This window comes from Charadrius vociferus, unplaced genomic scaffold (assembly GCF_000708025.1).
Source record: "Charadrius vociferus isolate BGI_N301 unplaced genomic scaffold, ASM70802v2 scaffold358, whole genome shotgun sequence".
In the NCBI taxonomy this organism is placed as follows: Eukaryota; Metazoa; Chordata; class Aves; order Charadriiformes; family Charadriidae; genus Charadrius; species Charadrius vociferus.
This window is the reverse complement of record NW_009649576.1, coordinates 250096-274585: the sequence shown is the minus strand read 5'-3', so window position 1 is coordinate 274585 and position 24490 is coordinate 250096. Positions and strand designations below refer to the sequence as shown.

Here is a 24490-nt window from a genome sequence, read left to right as displayed (position 1 = left end):
CCTTTGCCAAGATGGACAGCCCCATTCCTGGGGCTCGCCTGGTGACTTGGGCCCCCTTTGGAAGGCTGTTTCCTTTCCAGTGTGAAAAACTGTTCTTGGTGTGTGTTGGTGTTATCATTTGAGAAAACCCACAACAGTTTATTGTTGTTTAGACGATTATTCTATCACCTGATGACCCCTTCCCACCTGGGAAGGGAAATCAGAAAAAAACAAAGAAACCTGGAGGTTTAAATATAAACAGATTTAATAGAATAAGATTAGATAATTAATATTAATAGCACTAAAGAACGAATAGTGATCCCAATACCAATATAAAATATACAAGAGTTACACTCAGCCAATTCTATCAGTAGGAAGCTGTGCGCTCCCAGCTGTGGACAGTGAACGTCAGACACTGAATGCTATGGCTTTGGGAGGAATGGAAGGCCTCAGGCGTCCGGCACTGGGGCAAGAAGTTCTCAGGATGGCAGCCATCAAGGCACAGAGAACTTTGCAGCAAACTTTCTAATTTACATTGAATGTGACGTTCATGGTATGAAATAACCCTGTTGGCCAGCTTGGGTCAAGTGCTCAGGTATTGCTCCTCCTTGTCCCTGCACCTGGCAAGCTTGAAAACACTGAGACTTTAAAACCAACACACCACAGCAGGCTACAAAGTAAATATTTTCACAAATTCAGACACTAGAGTCTTCTAGAAGTGCAGTTTTCCCAAGCATTAGAAAATAAGTTAGTCCTGTGCAAGCTCAAACCAGGACAGCTGGTAATAGTACTGGGGATAAAAACAAGGCTGCTTCTAAAATGGAGGTGATGATCACTGTGTTCCAGCTAACACTTTTTGCTCATTAAAGCTTTTCATAACATTCTTTGGGCTCTGATCAATTCGAGTATGTATTTCACTTGTTCTTCTTCCTGTTATGTGGAGTTGTAAATCTTTCGTGCCTTCTCTCCTTGTCCTCCTCCTGTTACCTTCCTGCAGATGTGCCAGCACAGATTGCAGTGATTTCTGACAGACTCGAAAGCGTCTTGGGTCACAGCAGTGACGAGAACGAAGCTGCTACTTTGAATTCTCCAATCCAAGTTGACATTTCTGCCCCCAGGCTGGAACCCTGCCATCAGAGTGTGAGTACCATCTGGCTTGGGGTGAGAAACGAGGGGGTTGGGTAGGTAAAAATGCATCTGGGCAGTATGTGTGAAAGGCTGCTTTGTCTGTGGAGAACAGGAAATGCATTCTCCTTTTGTCTACCTTGTGCACAGACTATTCATATGTTTTAACCTCCTGGAAGTTGTTGGATGTCTGGTGGGGAGATTTAGAGATATATTCTATCAGAGCAATCCTGTGATGAGCTGGGCTTTCTTCAGCAGACTTGTCTAGGTATTTGTTGTGTGCTGGGATCATTCCTGGGCTGTTATGGGTGTAACTTTCCATCTCTTCTCAGTGCCAGTGGATTTGTATGACTTCTGAATGTCACTAACCAATTGTCGCCTAGTTTTAATGTCGGGAAACATAATATATATGCAGTACAAAACTAGATCTAGGTATCCAGCCTGACAAGTAGGAATTAGCAGTGTCTCTTATTCCAGGTTGTTGATCTTCTGCTGACATCATTCTGCCAAAATCTGATAGCTGCTTCCTATTTTAACCCTCCTGACAGGTAAGATGCAAGCAAAAGAGTAGGGAAATCAAAATTGGTTCATATGGTAGAATTCCAACACTTGTCCAGGGGCGAGGAGGGACTTTTGGTTGTTCATACCCACTGGGCCAGGCTGGCAATTGCAGGCTGCTTTATTCTGAGTTTCTGTAATCTAAGAACTAATGCGCTTTGATGTATATGTGTAAATAAAACATGTCTCTCCTCTGTTGTTACCGATCTCTTCAAAAAAAGTTGGCATCTGTATCTCCTTTGTGCTCTGTGACAACGTATTGAAACTTTCCACAAATAGTACATGCTCAGGTTGGCATTTTCAGCTCAGTGGTGGGGGATGGGGAACGAAGCACATTCTTTTTGTCCAGGAATTACTTGCTGGCTGGCAGTAGAGATCAGGAGAGGACGGTGCTTGTCTTTTGACAGCAAGCACTGATGTGTCTTCAAGGTGTCCTTTTGGCATGTTCAGTGCTTTTAGCACGTTCAGCCTTCATCCCTAATGCTGTATCTAATATGAAATGAGTGAGGCATAAAGTTTAACGCTGCAGGTGCAAGACGAGCAGCGTGATACACCTTCTCTCTACCTCCTGGCCCCTCTTCTCCCTGGAAGTGACTCTCTGATTCTGGCCTGTATGAGGAGGGAGAGGTAGTGCTCCTCCACCACTGGAAGGACTCTACTAATGCCGTCTCCTTCATGATGTAACAATTCTGTAAACATGGGTAACGTTTCAGTGGAAAATCGCTTTCTTGGAAAAAAACAATGTACTGACAAGCTGCCTGCGATCCCAGCTGCTGACGGTACTCAACTAGGTGGCTGCCTCTCTGGAGTGCAGCATGCTTTGGCAACCAGTGAGTCTCTCCCTCTCTTGTACGCTGTTTTGCCCTGGAGCAGATGAATCTTGTGGAAAAGCTATGCTGAAAAGTAGCTGTGATAAACAAGAGCATCCCAGGAAATGGTTTCTAAACCCAGCTCACCATCCAGTCTCTTCTGAGGGTATCTTTTTCTGTCAGCTTGGTGGGAAAGTCCCTCCCTCCCTCCTTCTGTTTTACAACAGGACCTTGTATTAATTCCTTTTTGCTCTTGCTTTGTTTTTTGATCCCATTTATTGCTCTGCCTCTGTTTACCTTGTGCTCCCTGTCTGAAAGAAGCTGCCTGTGCCCCAGGCAGCTTCCTTCTCTCCTTGTCAGCTCAGAACACCTCTTTGACTAGATATTATTAAGTATTTGAGGCAGGGAACTGGCGGAGTTCATGCCTTCGTAGGGGTCCTCTGTGCAGGTACTCGAAAAATTAAACTTCCTTTGAGGCTGTAAATGGAATGATAATTGTCCTGTATTTACAGACGAGTGTGGCCCAGGCTCATTGTGTTTAGGCATTTTTAAATGCCTCTTCCTGTATTGGGGATAAAAAGAGGTAGTAGAACAAGCATGTGGTTTTTGCCTTCTGCAGGCAGGGACCATGTCTCTCCTTGTTTGTGAAGATGACGTGTGGACACAAGAATCTCTTACCTGCCCTTCTGGGCAGGCTCTGCCAGCTTATTTATCATCAGGTTAGTTTTCCAACCATGAATCCTATGGTTATAGTGTGCTGAAGGCTATCCTAGCTCCATTTCCTGAGCTGTGGGGCATGTACCTGTCTGGATTGCACTGGGGAGGGACTTCACTAGCTCTCAGGCTTCCAAAAAACACCCCACTTAATTTCAGACAAGTAGTATGGGCTTGCTCTCAGGAATGTGAGCTGAATGTTTTCCTACAGAACTGCTACTCTAGTAGGTTAATGCATTCTGAGATATATTTTAACAGGAGCTAAAATAAGCAAGCTTATGAACAGAGTCAAAAGAATATGGTAGAATGCTTAATTCCCAAGCTTCCATGTTGAATATTTGAGTTATACACCCTTTTTAAACATAAAAGAAAGACCCCCAAATCTAGGATGCAGCAGAGCATGGTTTTCTTCTAAAGAACTGTTTGTTTTATTTCCTTTACCCTGTGATATTGCAAGGGTGAAATTAAAGGGCTGATAGACTAGATCAGCTGTCATAGAAGCTAAAAAGCCTTGAGGGTCTCAAATTCTAGGCTGAATATACAGCTACTTGCTTCAGGTTACTGCGTTACAGAAACATACAAATTTTGCTGAGGGTTGACCAAAGATAGCTGTACGATTTCAAGGAAGGAAGAACATGTTTGATGTAACTGGTGTCTCTGATCTGCTAAATTGATATCACTGCACTAATTAGTCAATGGGCAGAAGCAGTGTTCTGCTAACTGATTAATTCTGGTTTTGGGTTGTTTTTTTTTTTTCTTAGAAAAGTTGTTTTATTACAAATGAAATGTCTCTCTCTTCAGTTCTTTACTTATGCTTGCTTTGCAGGGTCCTTCCCTAAACAATGCGCACGTTTTAGGACTAGCAGTTTTTGTGATCCACTTAAGTGAATCCAGAGCTTTAATTCCTGAAGTGGAAGCCAATTTTGGGATTTCTCAGCCTGTTCCCAAAAAAGTCCTTTCCATTTCTGAGTACTGGAACTCCTTGCTACTGTGCAGGACGGAAGAGTCATTTGCCTTCTGCATGAGGTGAGATCACACATCCACCACCACGTCCTTGCTTCCCCAGGTGATGGGTTTAGGTTTGCCACAGGAGGGGCGCTGGTAAAGCTCCTGTGCTCCTGCGGTGTATTTCCAGAGGATCTGTAGATGTTTGTGCTGCACAGAGGCGCTGCACAGAGAAACAGGTTGATGGTGGTCCCATGTGAAATAGCATCCTGATGATTGTACTGCCTGCTGGAGAAAGGACTGACTGGATGCTGTCAAAGGTTTTAGTTTAGTCTCTGCTTCTGAAATTTGTGCCATTAATGTACTTGGGGTTGGGAGCATGTAAATAGAAGTGGTCCCAAAAGCAAATATGTTTGGAACACGTTGGTTTAAAGCATTTTTAATGCTTGGTCTTTGTTTTGACTTTGAACTTCCATGAGTGGGAAAAGACAAGGCTGAACCAACCAGATAACGGAGTTCTTTCTTTTTCTCTACCAGGTTTTGCACTGCAGCAGTGTCTTATCTCATGTGCAAGTTTCCAGCCTATACTCATGAAGATTTGTGTGCCATGCTTCCTCCTAGCCTTGTTAAAAAGGTAAAAGGAAAAACGTTTTGCTATTACTTATGAGAAAGATCAGTCTCAGTTCAACTTCCCGCTGCAGACTCCTGGGCACCTGTAACTTGTACAAAGAAAACTATATAAAAATGCATCTTTGTACCCTCCCATCTTACCATCTTGTGTATTTGCTTGTTTGGCAGCTTCACACAACCAGAGGTTGCACTGGGCCTTTTTTTTGTGGTGGAAATGTGCAGGGGTTTTATGCCTTTGTTTTAGCTGCAGTACACTGTGCCACGGCTTTGCTTGGAAGCTCGGGGAATGCTGTGCAAGGAGGGTAATACTGACCTCATCTGGAGTTTGCCGTCATGTCCCTCTCTAAACTACAAAAGAGCCAGTCTCTGTTTGTGGAAGCAAACACGCTTTCAAGAGCTCTTGAAGGAAAAGGCATTCCAGGTATAAATCTTTTCTGTGACTTAAGTTCACACTGTAATTCTTTTTTTTTTTTTTTTTTTTTCACATCTGCCCTTTGCAATTTCCTTATTGGTGATAAAAAGCTTCTTGTAAAAACTTAATGCTTGGAAAGCTGGTTGGGCAGTTGGAAGATGTCATGCGCCCTAGGTTACGTGCTCAATGTTACTTGTAGATTTCGCTGATGATGATAAGGTAGAAATAGAAAACTAGAGGTAAAGCTTTTGTGTCCTATTTGTTGCAAAAGCAGAAAGCTTGACAAGATAAACCTTAACAGTAAGAAAATGGTCAGGAAACGTAGAGAAAAGACCTGTCCATAACCTCGGCTTCCTACTGTGTACTGTCTATGAAGTGATGGTGAATCAAATAGCTGAAAATACTTGCTTGCTTTTTTTTTTTTGGAGCTTTGTCTAAATGTCAGTGTTCTCAACCACCTGTGTAACTTGGGTTGTTTGGCTCTGCCTTGCTATGAAGTGGGTTAACATCTCAGATATTCTCTTTATACCATTCGTGCAATGTATCTGATTTGACAGGATTTCTTTTTTTAACCTAGTTCATATAAAAACCAGTTTGTCTTTGTGCAGAGGAGTTTGTCATGTTACTAGAATGACTCCTTGTGCTTGGCTAGCTTGATGTACAAGGCTAAAATACCTTTGCATTATAACCTTTCTTTGATGCTTATACCAGTCTGTCTGACTGTGGTGCTTTGTTCATTTTAGCATTTATTTCTAATAACGTACATTCATTCTGGTATCTAGGTTTTAGTTTTAAGATGAGCATGTTTGGAAATGTCAAAGGGGGGGGTGTGTGTGTGTGTGTGGCTGTGTGTGAGAAATACTTTATAGGCTTGTTTTCAGTAAATTTTTGAATGCTATTTCTTAATCTGCACAGGATTGTGTCTGAGTGTGGGTGAAGGTGGGTTTTATGTTGGGAAGAAGATGGCTGTTCTGCACAAGTTGCTTTCTTTGCTGGTCTGCCCTTTTACCTAAATCGTTGCTTTTCCCAGTTGTCTTTCAGAGAGTGGCTGCTGTTGGAGCTGCAAGTGTATCCTGAAAAGGATATTCTCTCTGCTTCAGAAAGGTAAGCGCAGGGGGGCTCTATTGAAAGGGGAAATAGTTCCAGAGTCTTTTCCACACAAATTAGGAAAAAGCATTGAAGATCAGAAAGTTAACAACAAAAGTAAATAAACAAGCTTCAGTGGGACACCAGTGCCCGTCAACTACTATGATTTGTCCAGAGTTCAAGCAGTGCTAGGATGAGGCGTGGGTTTTAACTGCAGGAAGTTCACCAGATAACCTCTGGCCTGCACGTGCAGTCCTTCCAAATAACTTTTCTCAAAACTTCCCCATTTCTGGAAGCAAGAGATGGCTGACATTAGGACATGTGGTACCTGGTACATGGCTCTTCTTAAATCTGCACTTATGTGGGTGCTTGTATCTGTCATTCTGCTTCACTTATTGCGTGAACTTCCTTTTACGTTAAGGGAAAGCACCATTAAAACGCTCTGATAGATTTTCTGTCTTCTCATTTTCAACATTGCAGACAAGATTTCCATTATTGGGCCATCTACCAATGGTATCTTCCAGCACCTTCTGCTTCTGGTGGCTGCGACGGAGACCTGGAGAAGGCATGTGGCATTATTATCAATACCATTCTGGATTCCTCACAAAGGTATTCTGTATCATGACTTGCATTTCTGCAGAAGCAATGGTTCTGCTAGTGACCTTGCCAGCTTGGATTTGTGAGGTTGTGCCGTACATGGGGCTGTGGAAGCGGTTCCTTTCTGACAGGTCGGGCTGGCAGTGAAAGCTGGGAGGTGGCTCTGTGTGACTCACCAGTCTTTGCATAGGAATCTTGCTTTAGGTGACAGAGGTCTGGGGTGGAAGTCACAGATAGTCCCTAGTCTGTCTGTCTTTTTTAAGTTGAATTTGTATTCAAATTTGTTTGGCCAGACAAGCATCACTGCCCCTGAGGAGGTGGCTGAAGCTGGAAAATAAGGAGGGAGGGTTAGAGGAGAGTTGCTTTCTCACCTACGGCTTATTTAAGGAACATTAATGTTAGAGCTTTATGTTCATCTGAAGCCATTTGACTTTATTTGAATTGCATTGCCCTCCTGGGCTAACAGGGTTTACCTGGTGTGTCTCTTAATTTCAGGTTGGACCTGGGTAGCTGCGGCCAATCGAAGACATCAGTCAGTCCTGATATTCTCTGCAAGCTGCAGGTGATTTCAGACTGATGCGTATCTGTATCTTCAATCCTTGAATTTGACCAGTCAAAGTATTTCCTAATACCTCGGTGTATGTAAGGCAGACATTCAGGTCTCAGATGCGAGCAGTGGCATGGAGATTGAGAGAGATTTTTCTTATTGATCTCTTTGTATGACTTCAGAGAAACATAGAGGGTTTGAATGCAAATTAGTGTGTAGTTCTGACAAACACTGTTTTCCCCCCTGTTCCCCTCCCTGTTTAGGAGATGGTACTGGAGTTGCGGTGTAGGCGAAAGCTGCTTTCTGGCTGCGTTGATGCCCAGAGACACTTCCTGTTTGAAATTCTCCAGGAAAGACTGAAGGACAGAAAACACAGCTCTGCTTTGGGTGAGCAGTTATGGAGACAGCAGGAGCTGCTGCTGCACAGAAGGTAAATGCAGATGTGCACAGCTGGGAATACCTCAAACAAAACTGCTGTTCAAAGCAATTACAGTGTGTACCTGTGCGGTTGGAAAGCTTCCCCTGTGATTCCGCAGCAAGTGAAGAAGACGCTATATGTCATGGTAACCGTTGTGCAAGAGAGATTTATTCCCTGGTACCCACATGACTTGGTTGCGTTGCAGTGTGTGCCATCTTGGGCTACGAGTTGCCCTTCCCAGTAGACTGGATTTCAAAGACTAAACATCTGCATGGACTCTTTACAGCCAGTGGCGCTCTTAATGCCACCACTTGTGTTAACCATTTTTAAATTACTCTATTTGCTACTGTAATCTAGGTGTGCATTTCCATTTTTAAGCCACTGCTAGTATCTTTGAAAGTGGTGTGTATATCATTGAAATGCAGGTTCTTTTCTGGGCAACTGGAAAAATTCCTGGTGCAGTTTCTCTCAGCGTGTTTGAGATCCCTCACATTTGACATACTGTCAAACAGCTCTGAATATCAAAGGCACGTGCCCGAAGAGTGTGAAGTCTGATTCTTTTCTTGATGGTAACCTCAATTTTGTTTTTATTCTTCCCTGCCTAAGGATTCTGGTAGGGCTCCCTGCATCTGCTCTGATCATGACATGTCGAAAAGGAAAGAAAACAATGTTGGACTGTGAAGACTTTTTTAATTTTGTAAACTTGGAGCTGGTATGTGATATTAGCCAAATAATAATTTCTTGTTGGTAAATGCTGTAGATAAATACCTTACACTTGGGTTTAGGACAGGAGTTAAAATGCAGCCAAACTTGAGACAAACTTGGCTTATATCAGAGTGTAGTGAGGTTCAACTCATTATGCTTGAGACTTTCCGGCTCCTAGCTCTGCAGAGGTCCCCTCAGCGCTGTCTGCTGGAGGATGACTTTTGGGTTCATTCATTTGGAATTGTGGTGGCATTTTACGCTACTAAGAGAGAATTCTTGTGAAATAGTATAGGCAAAACTGGGGTGGAGCCAGCCAGCATGTCAGTGGCTGGAGCTGGGTGTACTCAGTCCAGGGGTAAAATCACCGTGGGCGATCAGAGTAGCCTGGTAGTGGCTTGGCTGGTTCTTGAGCAGTAGGAGTGTTCTTCCCAGTCACGTTGTTCATGACAATGTACGTCTCTGGTGTGCACACAGGTGCAGCAGCCTTGAGGGTGCTCTCTCTTGTGTGGATACGTCATCCTTTTTGCCACCTACTCTTTATTTGTTGACAGCGGGTTAGAGAAAAACCTGCAACGTTCCTGTGGAGGCCTATAAGTAGGGGACTGAGCATGAGCTCTTCTCCGATTTCTCTCATATCAGGGTGTTCAACTAATTTTCTGTGTGTAGAGTGAGATTCTGCTCATCCTCCTGTCTTATGTACGCTAGCAAAACATTCAGAAACATCCCTGCAGCTTCCTGGGGGCAGATCAGTTGACTTGCAGGTCCATCAGAGCACTGTTTTGTGCTCTGAGGATAGCTATTATTTCTATTTATTCATCCTGACTGATGCAGCCTTTTCAAGCCCTCCTGCACTGTTATATTAGGCACAGCCAGAAACCTCCATTCATTCCAAGACTGTTAAACTGCTTCTGCCATCCACAACATGTGCTAAGCAGTGCTGTCTGGTTTGCTTTCTAGCGCAGGGACCGTAAAGCCCTACCTAGGCAGGGGTGTTGCTTTGCGTAGAAATGAAGTTTCTGCATTCTGAATTGATACTCAGGGTCTCGCAGGATGATTTTGCGCTATGAGTCCTGTTGTGCCAGACACCCAAAATGTTCAAAGAACATCATAATTCAAAAGGGAAGGAATGATTTTTATTATTTTTTTTTTTCTCTCTCCTTGTCTTCCCGTAGAAGAACGTTTGTTCCAGAGGGTATGCGCTCTCCTATGACATCACCGCTCACTTCTTCCGGGTAACTGCTGCTTTTGTCATTCTGCTCTATTGTCGGTGCTAGCCAGAGTAGATCTTTCTTTACCAGGATACCTGACTGTATGCTATTCTTAGCAAAGAAACGTGCCACTTCTACCCTTGTTTTGGGAATCATTGGTGTAAATTCCCAAAAGAGCAGTGGTAATTCAGGACAGTGAAGTACGAGGAGGAAGTGGTGGTAGAGCTTAATTTTAATACAGTACAGCAAAGCTGATGGGGGAAGGAGAAGCTGTTGGGCACATGTTTCTTTCGCTGGGCCATGCTGACCCCTACAGTTATCTTTGATTATCTCACATGACTTGGTGAGGTACTTCAAAGCGGCAAAGACATATGTGTGTCATCATCTTGTAATTTATCCTCTTCCAGGGCCTGCTTAATGCCAGCTTGGACTGTGAGGAATCAGCAGAAGGGGTCAATGATGTTCTAACAGCATGTCAAACCAAATGTCCCATTGTGCTTTTCTCCGCAGCGGTAACCGTTCATATTTTGTCTTAAGAGTGATAGATGAAAATTCAGTATCAGTTCAGAGCATTTGTTTTAAACTTCATTTAATGTAAACTGTGAAGTGTGAGGGTAGTAATTCTTAACGCCTTTGGAAAATTGCAGAGTGTTTTAGTACCCTTGGTATTGCTGCATGCCCACAGCGCGGCGTGCAGCCTTGTTTCTAGAGTGTCACTATTGAAATGGAACAGAGGCTGTTTAAGAGTGAGAAGTTGGGAGACTTGTCTTGGTTTCAGATGCACTGTGGGGGTGCTGGTTTTTACATGCTAAGCAACCAAAAAATCCATAAAGCACAGATTCTTCTCACTCCTGTGCATAACTCTTCATGTGCTGTTTTACATGGGGATACATGTTTTTGTTGCATGTGATAAGCGTGTGCATCACCTTTGTGGAACAGCTGAGTTTTGAGCTCCTTTACAGAGCAAGCAGAGGTGCTGCTAGAGGGCTTTCAGGGAACCGTGGTATGAACAGGGTCACAAATGACCCTCTTTGCATTTCCAGGATGTGGAACTTCTCATGTTTATTATGTGTGTATGTACAACTTGGACTTCTTCGGGGGCGGGGGGAATCCTTTGTATGAGTACCTGGCTGAGATAGCTGCATACCTGCCTGCAGACAACTGCTAATTACACCACTAATGCTGCTGACTTCGATCTTTTTTCCTAGCTTTGGTGGCCGAGGCTGGAGCCAGTACTTTGCTCCCAGTGGATGAGACTCTTTGGGGCTCCACTTGCAGAAGAACTGGAAAGACTGAGGGACTGGCAGTCCTCAGCTACCAGGTGTGTATGAGGAACTGAGCGTGGATCTGCAGGCAGGAGAACCTGCTCTTTGAGGGATCAGCACCCAAGAAGCCTGTTCTCTGAGGCAGGCTGGGTTTCAGCAGGCAGTATGAAATGCTAATGTGGACTGAGGCTTGTAGGACAGCTATATACAGATTCCTTTGTAGAGTTTTAACTCAAAATGGGTCATTATAATTATTTAGTCTGGCCTTCGTTGTAATGTGGGTCAGAGTGTTTCACCATAAGGAAAAGAGAATCTTTTTAGAGGAGACTGGAAGGCAGTCCTTGTTAGACAAACACTGGAAATAGCCTTTAGCACAGCGTTGAGTCATTCACTCAAGCTGCCGCACCCTTTGCTCCCTGGATTTGGTGAATCTCTGGTCTCCTGAAGCTACTGACTGCTGTTCTGATGCATGCTTCCTTCTTTACCTGATCTTACACTGTCTGTCCAGCGTCCTGCAACTTTTCTCCAAAACCAGGGCATTTACACAGAATCACACAGGTTTGAAGGAACCTCGGGATATCACCTAGTCCAACACCCCTGCTGGAGTAGGTTCATCTAGAGCAGGTTGCGCAGGATGGCGTCCAGGTGGGTTTTGAATGTCTCCAGAGTTGGAGACTCCACCACCTCTCTGGGCAGCCTGTTCCAGTGCTCTGCCACCCTCACAGTAAAGAAGTTCCTCCTCATGTTTAGATGGAACTTCCTGTGTTCAAGTTTGTGCCCGTTACCTCTTGTCCTATCACTGGGCACCACTGAAAAAAAACTGGTCCCATCCTCCTGGCGCCCTCCCGTTAAGTATTTATAAGTATTGATAAGATCTCCCTCTCAGTCTTTTCTTCTCCAGACTAAAAAGACCCAAGTCCCTCAGCCTTTCTTTTTTTAGTATAAGAATCTTCTTGCAGGTAATAATCACATGCTTCTGAAGTAGAGTATACAGTTAACTACCTGTCCAACCTCTGACAAAAAGAGATTTGGGAATGCTGCTGTCCGTTTCTAGACTTTTTAATTTTTTATTTTTTTAAACTGTCTCCATGTAGCATCCAGCTGCAGGGGAAAAAAAAATGGAGAGAAGAATATCTTTTTTGGTCCCAGTCACACACTTACACCCTTTGCCCAAGCCCCTGATTTCCTTCTCATTCACAGCTGTGACTTTCTTTTGTTTTTTTTCCTCCCAAAACCATGACATACTGATTTTGTTTTCTAGCTTCCTTTCTTCAGGAGTGATTTTCCCTCTCTCTGGCCCTCCTTGGATTTTGGCTGCCTTCCTCCATTGTACTGTTCAACGGCAGTCACCGCACGGACGAGAGAGAAATGCACTGGAGAGGCTGGGAACTGACAAAGAGCAGGCAAGATGACGCATTTTAAATGTCTGCTGATCCCTACACTTGAAAAGTAGAAGTAGAATGTCTCTAACTGAGAAACGGTTGTCCTGAGATACAGCTGTATCCCTGGTAAACCCTGTTGTGAAATCTTGCTGGTGGCTAGTTGATAAAATGTAGCTGTAAATTACCAGTTGCTAAATACTTATCCTAGAGGCAAAGTTGTTCCAAACTTAAACTTTTAACTGAGATACTGGCTCCTCTGTGAAGTCAGGGATGACTATTAAACAGCTGCTCTAAAAAACGAAGCTGGAGAGAGCGCTGCAGAGATTGAGAGCTCAATCCATGGCGTGCCAGGATCACCTTTCCCTCTGACAAAGGAGCAGTCCTTCTGGATTTTAGCTCAGGCAACTTGGCTGGGAGGTTAAGGAGATGCAGAAAGTTTGTGAAACAGGCAGGAGTGCAGGTATTTTAAGGACTCTGGAAAGACGTGCTGGGAATCCCAGGAACAGACCTCCTGAGGGTTTTATCAAGTCTGTTCCAGGAAATGCCTCCTACATTTTGCCATGCTCAGTGCCCTCTGTGCACAGGAATTCTCCGAAGTGCTCTGCTGAGGAGGAAGCCGGGCTGCTGCCCAGTAGTTCTCTCTGTTATCTTCCAGGGGGTAGTCGGGACCAGAGCTCGGTATGGGGAGTGTCCCTGTACTGACACGTACACAGGTATTCACAGGTAAATAGTGTTGAAGCGGAACTTGTGTCTCTTTACTCTTAAGTTTTATTGCTCCGGGCAGCAGTTACAGTAGCAGTTCCTCTTGCTATGGGATTGACTCCTCCACTGTTTATACTGGTCTAGAGCCAAAAGCTGCTAGTCAGAAACTGGTGTCGCTAAGTTGATACGAGCATTTAGTACATGTGGAATAAGAGCGGCTTTCACCTCAAAAATCTGCCTTGAGATAGGAAGAGGGTGCCAGGAAGGGATGTGGTAAGGGATCCAGAAAAGCAATAACGAGCGTATGTCAGGGCAGGATTACGACGCACTTGTGGAGGTGGGAGGCTGCGCAGCATCTGCTGGTGTCATGTGGACTAACATTAGTTCTCCTCCAGGTTGATATCTGGGGTAGCTCCCTCAGTTTTGCCTGTATTTGGGAGAAGTTGTCATCTGTTGTCTGATTTGCTGACCGCAGAAAGCCTTGCTTCGAGAACAGTGAATTTACTGTGGAATTTACCCTTAGAAACAATGAACGATGTCAGGCTGCAGTCTGTCTTCTTCAAACACACTGCCTTCACCTGGAAGGAACAGCAGTACTTGTAGTTCATCCAGGTCCATCCTGGGAACGTACTCGGTGAAATGTTATTTCCTGATTGGAAAGCTCAAGTTTTGAGTCACCACCACAGATATAACTAACAGGCTGTCTCTTTTCCTTGCAGCTTCTTGTTTCTCTGCTGTTCTTCTCACTCATGGATCTCATCTCAGCAAAAATAGCACCAAAGGTAAATTCAGCCCTGAGGGAATTCTCATGACACTAAATGTGTCTGATCTGCTTGGTTTGCTGCCTAAAAATGCTTTGTACTGGTACTGTGAATGCTGGTAGCTTGTTCTGCCAGAAGGAAGGGATCAGCAACATCCCAGACAGGGCCTGGTGAAAGCCCTTCTGTTCCGATCAGATTAAACCTGTATTTTCCTCTAACTGACGTTATCTCCCCTTTCACTATGGCAGCTTTTATTTCTCTTCCTGAATGACTTACTATTTTCAGTTCCTTGTTCAGACTTTACGCCTCCCAGGTAGTGCAGGAACCTCATATCTCTCTCTTGGCTTTTGTGTAGCATTTCACATTTGTTAGATGATGTTTTTCCCCGGGCTGGAAATGTTCATGTTATTTCACAGGAGAAGTCCCCAACATGGAGGAACATTGGTTTCCAAATGATTTAATGCTATTAAATGAAGGAGCAAAGATGACAAGTTTCTTCCAGCAGCTGTCTGCCCTAAGCATCCTCCTGCCTGTGAATGCTTGTTTCTGTCCCTTTGCTATCTTCTCAGCTTTGAAGTGCAGCCATTTGTGTAGTCACCTAACAGATTGGATCGAGGAGCAGATTCAAGTTCAAAATAATCATTTGGTCTCATAGTCTGTCTTTGGGAGAGCATGGAGGAAGAGTCATTGAGGGAAGAAACATCTTAAGCATTACAGATCTGGGAGATTATTCCAAGTAAAATGAATAATGCAAAAAAAAAAAAAAACCCAAACCAATCCCAAGACATGCTGTCACTAGAAAGGTTAGAGGGGGGGAAAAAAACCTGCTCTGGTGATCTTTGGTGCAGGATGTGCAGTGGCTTTGTTCTGAGCACTGCTGGGAAGTGTGCTGGTGATGAGCTGGTTGCTTGTCGATACCGCTTCCCCCCCTCTCACAAATCAATCCTGGTTTGGTGTTGAAGGCACTGCGTTACTCCTGTGCCTGATTGCCCGGAGGGAATCCAAGCTGCCAGGCAAGGGGAAAGACTTGTGCTAAATTCATAAGGGTCCTTTAACAGAGCACTTCATGTACATAATCTCTTCTGTGGGGTTCCCTTCTGCTTTCATGCAGCTAAAGCCTAAGACAAACTAGACCTGTCCTTTCTTGACACCCAGGAAGGAGTGGATTTTCAGATGTCTCTGGAATGGTCCCTGGAGGTCTTGCAATGCCTGGAAGAGAGGGGCACATCCTGGCCACTTCTTTTCCATTCGGCAGAGAAAGGTGAGTGAGTCCTGCCTCCAAGGGGTGGAAAGGTGAGGTTCAGTGCTGGACAGGCATGCCCCATCTCTTTGATTAATGAGTGTACCTGTAGGAAGGAACTGGTAGCCCTCTGTAAGCAGCACAAAAAACACTTGCTTGAGTAAAAGCTGAGAACATCATGCTTCTACCCTGCAGTATGGTGACCCAGCTGATGATCAGGAACAACTTAAACTCAATATTGTTCCCGCTGGTGGAGAAAGCCTCAGAGGGGACGGTGTCCTCTCACGGGTCCCCACACCCAAGCGCTAATGTTTATTGTGGGCGGGAAGGAAACTCTGCAGGCCCTGTGCTGCTGTAGAAGTTTGCGAGGTGGTCTGAGGACCACTAGAGGTGCTTAATGCTTCTCTCTGGCTATTGCAGACCCTAGAAAATACTGTGTCCTGCGCAGCGCAGCCTCGGACCGTCACATCCGGCTCCTGCCTATTGCATTCTACAGGTAATGTCCTGTTGGGCTCAGATGGGAGATGTTTGTGAGGGGTACGTGGCTGATGGTTTGCATGTACAGCAGCTTGAGTGGCGGTAACTGAACTGGCCTGGAGGTGAGCTGAGCCCTGACCTTAGCTGTGCAGGAGAGAATACTTGATCGCAGCAGGGTTGCTATTTAAGAGCTCCGTATCTTTTGCTAGAAGTTTCCCTTTGGCTTTGTGCTCCAAACAGGAGTGTCCCTGGCTGCCTTCCTGCTCCTGACAGTGGGGTGGCCCTGCACACAATGGGACTTGTAAAAAGGACAGTGGCAAGTGCACCAGCTGTGTTTGCCTTGTGTCTTTCTGTGTGTGACTCTACCATGGAACCAGTGCTAACCAGACATGGTATGTGACCTCCTCTAGCCTCACCCCTTGCTTTCACCAAGAGCTGCTCACCAGAGAGCTGACCTTCCTCTACGTGGCGCTCGATTTGTACATCCAGCTGCTTCGGCTCTTTGTGGAAGGGAAAGACCTGCCACAGTCTGATCAAGTGGGGCAAAGCCCAGACCCTGCAGAGCACGTGAGTGAAGCTTGGCCTCTCTTTTTTTTCCTCTTGTAAGTGTGAATCCTGTTCTCTATCCCTTCCCCTGCCACTTGCAGTAAAAGCGTACCCCACCTTCCTGTACAAAGCAGGGGCAGCGTGTCCGGCTGCCTTTGGACGCAGTCAGCTTGCTTGCACCTTGGGGCTGAGAAGCTGCCGGTGCTGCTGTCCTGCTGCTCTCCGAAACCTAAGCTGCCTCACTGCTCCTGTACAGAACCTCAGGGTGAATGTAGTCACTGATCAAGTGATCTGTGTAACCTGTGAATAGCCCCTCCGTGCAGCGTAGTGGTTCCTGTTTCACTTTTGGAGGCAGGGACTGAGAGCTGAAAGTGACATTGCCCCTGGCCTTGATCGGCCGTGTCTCTTCTCCATGTTCTCCAGGGGGATCCCTTGGAGGTCATCTCCACAGCCCGGCGGTTCCTGCTTGGTGCGATCCCGCGATGCCCTGCCCAAAGCTTTGGAAACATACAACCGGTGCGTTGAGATTTCTTTCTCTTCCCCCAACGTGAGAGAGCTGGGAGCCCTGCTTCTGCCTGCGTAGCCTTTCTTGGGCACTGATCCTGTACTGGTGCTGCCTGCTCAATCCCTGACGCACACTGCATTCCTCTAAGACATTTGGAAGCGGTGGAGGACACCTGCTGCTCAATCAGTGCTATAGCCACATCCTCCCTCTCCCAGTCTGCAGGCTCCATCTTTCTCTGCAACATTAAACACTGCCCTCGCACTGTCTCGCTCCCACTGCTTGCTTAATGCTTGGTCTTGGGGGAAATATCAAGCACAGCTAAGTGGCAAGTGTTGGAAACTTCCCACAAGCACTACGTTGTCGGCCAGGAGTCAGTGTTATTTTTGTGAGAGCCAGCAACAGCCTCCCTCTCCTCTACCTCTATTTTGCTGAGAAGCAGCAAAATGATCCAGTGTTGCTGTAACTCAGAGGCAGCATGAGTAGGTCTCATACTGGCTGTTGCCCTCTCCCCAGCTACTGCCCACGTGTGAAGAACTTGACCCAGAGCTGGGAGCCACCCTCCTGCACTTCTCGAGGCCTGCTGCGGCCATGGAGCTGGATGAGGAGCTGGTCCTCTTCTGAGGGACGGGCAAGGCAGCGGACAGGCACCAGCACAGCAGGCTGAGCAGAACACCCCCACTACAGCCGACAGGACAGATAAGGTGCTGTCTTTCTCACCAGTGCTGTTTCTTTCAAATTACTTTGTAAATAATTTATTACAAGCATAACCATGAAGCTCTTGTTACAATAAAAAGTAGGTTACAAATTTCAGTTTAGACTTGCTTTGGGAATCATAATTTTTTTTTTTTTTTTTTTTTTTTCTTCAAAATGTCTGCTTAAAGTTGTTCCACTGTCCTATGTACCCTTACAGCCACCTGAGGGCACTTCTGTACAGGCAGCAGCTTGTGCAGGCAGGGAACAGTTGTGGCCAACTCTGTTTCTACAACTGTGTGCGTGGGGAGAAGGGGGACCACAAAGGGGTGCTGCCAAACATCCGTTCCCCTGGGATTAGACAGACTCTTAGTACAACACTGCTGAATCAGATGTGAGCATGGAGAATCACAGCATGATAACAAGCTTTTTCTGAGCAAGCTGAAGCTAATTCCACTGAGTTCTTTGGGAGACTAAAATGTAGATTAAAAATCTCCACTCTGCCATATGGTTTCTACAGGGCTGGACTGAGAAAGTGTCCCTGTGCCCCTCAGGTGGGCTCCTGCTGTGCAGTCACTTCTGGCTTTACTGCCTGGCTTTCTGAAGTCCCTGAAGTATTTAGGAGGAGGATGGGCTCTGGCTCCAGTGGCTTGGCTTTGTCCTGAGTCTGGGTCAGAGGGTGCACCATGGACATGTGGACATTAAGGTTATGGGCCTTCTCGAAGCGCTTCCCACACTGGTCGCAGGCAAACTCCAGCTCCGTCTCAGCTTTGTGTTTGGTCATATGGTACTTGAGCGATGCTCGCTGTCTGCACTGGAAACCACAGATTTCGCACCTGCAAGACAAAGCAGGGGCTTAGGACCAAGCCTGAAGCCACAGCTGTGGTGTTTGCTCTTCGTCACAAAATAAGCCCAGGAGAAGACGACTGCAGCCTCTGAGCTGCTCACTCGTAGCTTCTCCTACAACTACCCAGGTCACGCAACACAATTCTGCTCCTCAGGCCTGCAGCTCATCGCTGAACATTGGCTGAACACTGAAAGGCAAAAGGAATAGAAGGAGGCATAAGACTTGCTCAGCAACGTGGATGAACATTTAAAGTGATTCAGCCAAGACACTGCCAGCTGTAAAAAGGGTTTGTATCACAGAATGACTCTGTGCTAAGGACAGTGGCTGAGAGCTCAGCAGGACTTCATTCTCCCTTCTATCCCTTTTCTTAGCTATGAACGGATGGTTGGTGTACACTTACTGGAGGGGCTTTGCTCCCGAGTGCCGCATCTGATGGACCGAGAGGTGTTTGCGTTGCTTAAAGGTCTGCCCACATTCATCACAGATATAATTACGTACCTCTGCAGTGGAAAAAGGGACAGAGCCATCGATTCTGCTGATTTCTTAGTACATGAAATGCATACACACAGCTGCCCACGCTTACTGGTGGAGTCTGAATATCTCCCCCGCATGATGACTTGTTACAGGTTTACATGCAAGGCAAACAGTTCTACACCCCACACAGCCTTGACACAGCACTGACAAGCATTGTGCAATGCATCATTGGGTGTTCGTAACACCCGTCGCATGGTGTGAGCAGAGCCGGCCGGGACACACCTGTATGAATGAGTTTCACATGACGCTGTAGGTACCGGTCAATCATGAACACTTTGTTGCAGCCAGGATGAGGACAGGGCCTCTCCCGAACCTCTTCATGATGCTCTTTGATGTGTTTCTGTAAAGAAAGGACACAGCTTCGTCTAGTGGAGATCAGGGCTTCATTCTCCCCAGTGAAAAATGGGGATTCCCCCCATCTTGGCAGGCTCGCGCATCAGTGCTGCTTCACTGTGAAAAACCAGACTCTTGCATCCAAATCTATCCCTGGCAGCAGGGGCTTTAACAGGACACAGCAGAGCTTGTTCCAAGGGCTGCTGCCGAGCCAGCAGCAGACTTCCAAAACAGGAGGAGCATGCAGAGCCAGAGCAGCTCCTGTTGCTTTTGGAAGCACAGAAAAAGGCCTCTGTCTGCTTCATTTAGTCACTTGCCACCTCCTGTGGAGCTAGGCAGTGAATTAAATCTGTCACAGATCCTCTTCTCATATGGAAACTGCTCTGTAACACCCAAAGCTACAGGTAGGGGACAGGAGCAAACCCTGAACTCACCTTCATGCCATCTGCCCCTCTGTAGACAGCTGTGCATCCCTGGTAAGGACACTTGTAAATGGTAGGCAGCTCCTCCCTGCAAAGCAGAGGCCTGCCGTCAGCCAGCGTGCCAAGCGCAGGGGTGCTGCCTGGCCGCTGCCTGCTCCTTATTACCTTTCACATTTGATTTTTTTTTTCCAGCCTGGCTTAGGCCCCGGCTTCTTCCTTATTTTGGGCTCTTCTGCCTTCTTTGCTTCTTTGCTATCGCTCTTCTTGCTAGAAACCCTCCAGAAAGGAACAAGGAAGAAGGACAGTGGTTTAATACTTGATGTTCCTCCCACCTAATACTTTAGTCCTCCCACCTAATCATCCCCGAGTGTTACACCTGGTCCGACAGCTTCGCCTGATGCTTGACCCGGCAAAGCAGGAGCACGCGTACATCAAGTACACGTGAGCTGAGCTGTGATAATTAGTGCTGGGCCTGGGGAAGAGGAACATGGCCCAGCTTCAACCTGATGGGGAGCTCAGAGAACACAGCTGCTGGGGCAGCGCTGTGACCTCCAGTCAGGGACGTGGAGGGAACTGAGGCCATAAAGGAAGCAATCATGTTGGCCCAGCTGAGTTCAGCCCAGCACAAGCACAGGGGAGGTGGGCACCAGCCCTCCTGCTCGTCCGCAGGGCGCTCTGCTAACCACGCAGTAAGCCCCTTACTTCTTTTCGGGGTAAGGCTCGAAGGAGTCATCTGAAGACTGCACATTTCTCTTCTCATTTTCATCATCGCTCAAGAAGTCCCTGAGAGAGAAAAAATGCCCTTTACCGACACAGCACCAGACCGGTACTTCAGCACCAGTGTCTGCAGCAGCAGCAATACGTGTTCTTCCTTCCCAGTGTATCCATCTCCCCCACACCACAGCAGCTGAGGCTCCGTGTATTCTCCTCCCCTGTAATCTCCCCAAGCAAATACAGCCCCAGTGAAACACAGCAAATAGCAAAATCAGGTCCTTTTTGGACTGGATCTCTGTAAGAATAATTGAACCACTGTCAGGAGAAAGATCTATTAATTGTTGAGGGATGTTGCTGCTGCTTTCTATACTAGGAAAAGAAATTTTGTAGATCACGAATGTAATATAATTGTCTGGCACAGGTTAATTAAGCTGCAGGTCATCCTGTATTTCCTCATGTGTAGTAGCCACACAGGTTTTGTTTTGGGTTGGTTTTTTTTTTTTTTTTTTCTTTTAAATCCTAAGCTATACAAGAAGCAATTAATTCTGAAGCCAGGAAACAGGCAATAAATTGTTGTGGCACTTTTAATGTGACAGCTGCCAGATTTAGCTGACACACTGAAATAAGTCTCGGCCATTTGGTACTTTAGACTCAGAATGACTGGACTCAATTATCAGTTATTTACAAGCCTGACTTTAAATACCTACGCTTCAAGGATTTAGCCAAATCTTTGATCATAAAGACTGCTAAGCTGCCAGCGTCCCTCCCGCTTCCCATTTAATCGCTCTCCCCGTGAGCAAAAGGGGTGATTTCTCCCAGTGCCACCCCTTGCCTGCCTTCCTGCACCGACTGCTCTTCTGGAGCCCCAGCCTGGAGCAGCCACGGAGAGGAATCGCTCCGAGGCCGAGGGGCTGGAGCAGCGGCACCCAGGACTGAGGAAGCCCCCACTGCCCCCTGCATGGTTCCTTTCCCGGAGCAGAGAGGGGGGAACAGAACAGGACCGGGTTTGCTGGAAGCAGCCAACAAATGCAGAGAGCACACATGTGTGCAAACACACACACACGCCACTGTGCAACACCTCCCGCCCCGCAGCAGATGCAGCAAGGAGGGCAGTTCATTCAGCGCGTCAGCGGCGTGAGCTTCATCACAGCCGCTGCAGAGCCACCGCTCTGCGACCTCCGATGCCGGTTCCAAGGGGCCTCGAGGGCCAGGTCACTCGCGGAGAAAGAGCTCTCCAAAGTGGGTCATTTCATACTCGCAAAGAAGACATTAAGGCTATTTTAAACCCACTCTTCTCTCACCCCTCAGAAAGGTCACTGAACTCGTCTTTTACCCGCTCATCCGACGTTGCAGACAGAACCTGCTTCCCACTCAACTGTCCTAGGGAATGAAGGAGAACACGGTGCGTTACAAGGAAAAGCAGCAAAAACAAGCCAGCGGAGACAGCGGCTGAGAAAGAACCAACCACTCCAGGTTCATTCAGTGTGACTCATACCATGTGAAAATATGCGCTACACAACAAGTTAATGATTGTTTAGACCAAAATCCCTGTCTTGTGTGCTTGGAGACCCGTCTCCTGGCACTCCAGGGATGGGAGAACCTTTACCCTGGAGTTCCCACAAGCATCTTTTGGTTTCCCCCCATGACACCTCCTCTGTACCTGACAGACTCATCCCCAAGTGAGTCCCAGCTGCCCTTCCTCTTTCCGGCAGCGGACATCTCCCATGGCTGTCAGAGCTAAACACAGCCCGACTTCTGTAACTCAACATTTGTGTTAATGCCTCTCTTCTGGAAGTGGCATTTGGGGGAATTCAGCAGTAACTCGGCCCGCAAGCAAGCCCACCCGGCAGCTTTCCTTTGCGGAGAGAAGGGGCTCCTGCTCTTCAGAATCACCTGCAGCCACAGCGGGGTGAGGGAAACCCCTACTCGCTGGAATACGGACAGGTTTTGGATTAAGCAGAAAGAAACATCTGGCAAACGTGCTGCTGGAGAACCAGTGACTGTTCTGCACCGCTCAACGGGCACATGTCCCCTGGCAAGAGCAAGGCAGCGGGGTCTCGCCAGCCAGGCGCAGCCTGCTAAGGAACAGCCAAGTCTCACCCCTCTATCAGAGGTGGAAATAGCACACAGGACGAGGAGACCGGCTCTTTTTGTGTGACGCGGTCGGCTGAACACGTTCCCCCTTCCCTTCAGCAAGGCTCAGCGTCCCTGATCAGAGACGATTCTCTGGGCAACCCGCCCTCCCCAGCCGGGGTCTGCGTCCTCCCTGAGGAGCAGCGGTGTCTGAGGAGGGGGCCCAGCCCCGCCATCATTCCCTGGGCCCACTCTCCAGCTCTCTGCCCTTCCCAGAGGCCTGCAGGGAGATCAGAAGGCAAATCCCTTACCTGTGGCGCTGCTCAGTGGTGACACGGGCTGCGGCAGGTCCTTCTCCTGTAAGGAGGCCGTGCTGTCCAGTTGTGAGTGAGATGAATCCCTGTTCTGCGGCGGCTCATTTTCCACATTCAGTGGCACCGATGTGGTCCCTTTGTTTGCGGGTTGCTGGCAAGGACTTGTCCTTACTGGTGCATGCTGGGGTTTGGGAGTAGAAACAGCCTGGGCATTGTCTGCCCCTGCCCCGTTGTCAGTCAAGTGCTGTGCCGTGCTCTTGTTCCACTCCCGTTTGACAGACAAGGCGTTGTCAACAAGCACCGTGCTACAGTCCGAATCCGTATCCATGACGTAGTCGTGCCCATCCCCGCAGCCCCAGACGGCGCGGATGATGCCGCAGTACTCGGAGGAGAGGACGCTCTGCAGGCTGGGCGCCGACGCGCAGCTCCCGGCGTGCGTGTGTGCCCACGTCACCAGGCTGTGCAGGCACTGGGGGCTGGAGGTGATCAGGTCGACTGCGGGAGGGGAGAGGCAGCAGGCACGGAGTCAGTCCCCTGGGCCAGCGAAGGCCACAGCCAGCCACAGGGAGGGACAGGGAGAGACCCGCTCCCCCACAGGGAGGGGACAGGGCTGCAGACCCTCTCCTGCACTGCACTTCTGCATCAGAAGGCAAGTGGGAGACACCCTAAAGGCGCTGCACCCAGATGGACTGGGGCAGGGACAGTCCCAGCGACTGCCAATATCTTTAATTTTACAGCTGAAAGTGTATTTTACAGCTGAAAGCGTATTTCCGATTGCCCCCAGTGTCTGGCAGCAGCTGGGGCAGGCCTGGCACTGCCACCCAAGCCCGCTCTGCCCGTTCTTCGTAACCCCCACATGAACCTGCGCTCAGCTCAGGGAGGCCGGCATCAGCGAGGATCCTCCTGGGGAGGGAGGAGCGGGAACCGTAACGGCCAGAGCGGAGCTGAGGGATGCAGGAACCACCCTGCTGGCTGGTTGTTCCTCGACACCCATAAAACCCAGCCCTTCACTGATGGTATCACAGAAAGAAAAGGAAAGAGCTGTGGGAGCAGGCACTCACCCAGGCAGGAGGCACCTCCTTCCGCACCCGGCTGGGCCTGGGCTGCGCCGCTCCTGCAAAAGCCAGAACAGCACAGTGGGGTGTCGGGGGTTACGGAGGGACCACGCGCCAACAGATGGCAATTTTCTACTCCCGATAACTCCCGGAAAAGGAAGAAACGCAACATACTTTCCTTTTGACTTCACGTGGCCCGTGGGAGATGCGTTCACCCTCTGGATAAACGTCCTGAGGACACTGCGGCATTTGTAGAACTGGGCATGGCATTTCTTGCAGACGAACTGGGGCAGCGCAGGGTCCTGCCGCACCGCCACGCCGACCAGCCGCTGGAAGTCGGTGAAGAAAACCTGATCCACGCGGCGCTGCTTCTCCGAGTTCTCCCCCATCACAGGCACCTTCCCGAAAGCATTGCGCAAGCTCCTGGAGGAGAACTTCCCGTGGCAGAGGCGACAATACCCGGTGCTCAGGGCTCTGCCAATTCCTGCCAGAGAAGGATTGAACACAGCTGCTGGGCGCCTGCTGCAAGAGTGCGGCAGCCGGCTACGGCCTGAAGGATCCAGCGTGATGGAAGATGTTCCCCTTCTCTTGATCCAGGCCATCTCCAAAGCCTCGGCTTCAGCACAAGCACAGAAAAGCCGGGCAGGAAGAGAGAGATCTTCCCCGTGACCTTCCCCTGCAGATCAGGGCACTGCTCCACAACCGACTGACCCTAAAAATCAGCCTTTCTGGCCCGACTGCCCCAGCTGTGGCGTTCTCAGGGCTCGCTCACATGCATTTGTGCTTTTGCCAACACTGTCCCTTGGCTTAAGTAGTTCTTCTCCCTCCCCAGTGTTTATCTCCAAAGTATTTATAGCCAGCGGTCACGTCCCTCAGCCGCTGCGAGCCTGAGCCGCC

The 24490-nt window shown here is 47.8% G+C and overlaps 2 protein-coding genes across 2 annotated transcripts in view; one reads left to right on the top strand and one right to left on the bottom strand.

Annotated features, from left to right (window-relative positions):
- The window catches only part of FANCA (Fanconi anemia, complementation group A), a 38664-nt gene extending 21432 nt beyond the window's left edge, over positions 1-17232 (top strand). The window contains exons 23-43 of the mRNA XM_009890344.1: positions 977-1119; positions 1582-1652; positions 3091-3190; positions 4012-4211; positions 4668-4764; positions 5005-5181; positions 6203-6276; positions 6739-6867; positions 7351-7417; positions 7666-7832; positions 8427-8532; positions 9698-9757; positions 10141-10245; positions 10942-11054; positions 12260-12401; positions 13802-13864; positions 14999-15104; positions 15504-15579; positions 15971-16097; positions 16530-16622; positions 17125-17232. Coding sequence (XP_009888646.1) covers positions 977-1119; positions 1582-1652; positions 3091-3190; positions 4012-4211; positions 4668-4764; positions 5005-5181; positions 6203-6276; positions 6739-6867; positions 7351-7417; positions 7666-7832; positions 8427-8532; positions 9698-9757; positions 10141-10245; positions 10942-11054; positions 12260-12401; positions 13802-13864; positions 14999-15104; positions 15504-15579; positions 15971-16097; positions 16530-16622; positions 17125-17232 — 2324 coding nt within the window. The remainder of the gene's footprint in view (positions 1-976; positions 1120-1581; positions 1653-3090; positions 3191-4011; positions 4212-4667; positions 4765-5004; positions 5182-6202; positions 6277-6738; positions 6868-7350; positions 7418-7665; positions 7833-8426; positions 8533-9697; positions 9758-10140; positions 10246-10941; positions 11055-12259; positions 12402-13801; positions 13865-14998; positions 15105-15503; positions 15580-15970; positions 16098-16529; positions 16623-17124) is intronic.
- Positions 17233-17476: 244 nt separating this feature from the next.
- ZNF276 (zinc finger protein 276) lies at positions 17477-24195 on the bottom strand. The gene is made up of 10 exons (XM_009890343.1): positions 23768-24195; positions 23600-23652; positions 22536-23033; positions 21453-21531; positions 20140-20220; positions 19603-19713; positions 19450-19525; positions 18905-19022; positions 18549-18648; positions 17477-18137 (listed from the first exon to the last, which is right to left on the bottom strand). The coding sequence occupies exons 1-10, from the start codon at positions 24193-24195 to the stop codon at positions 17852-17854; spliced, it is 1830 nt and encodes a 609-aa protein (XP_009888645.1). The 3' UTR covers positions 17477-17851.
- Between the last annotated feature and the right edge of the window lie 295 nt (positions 24196-24490).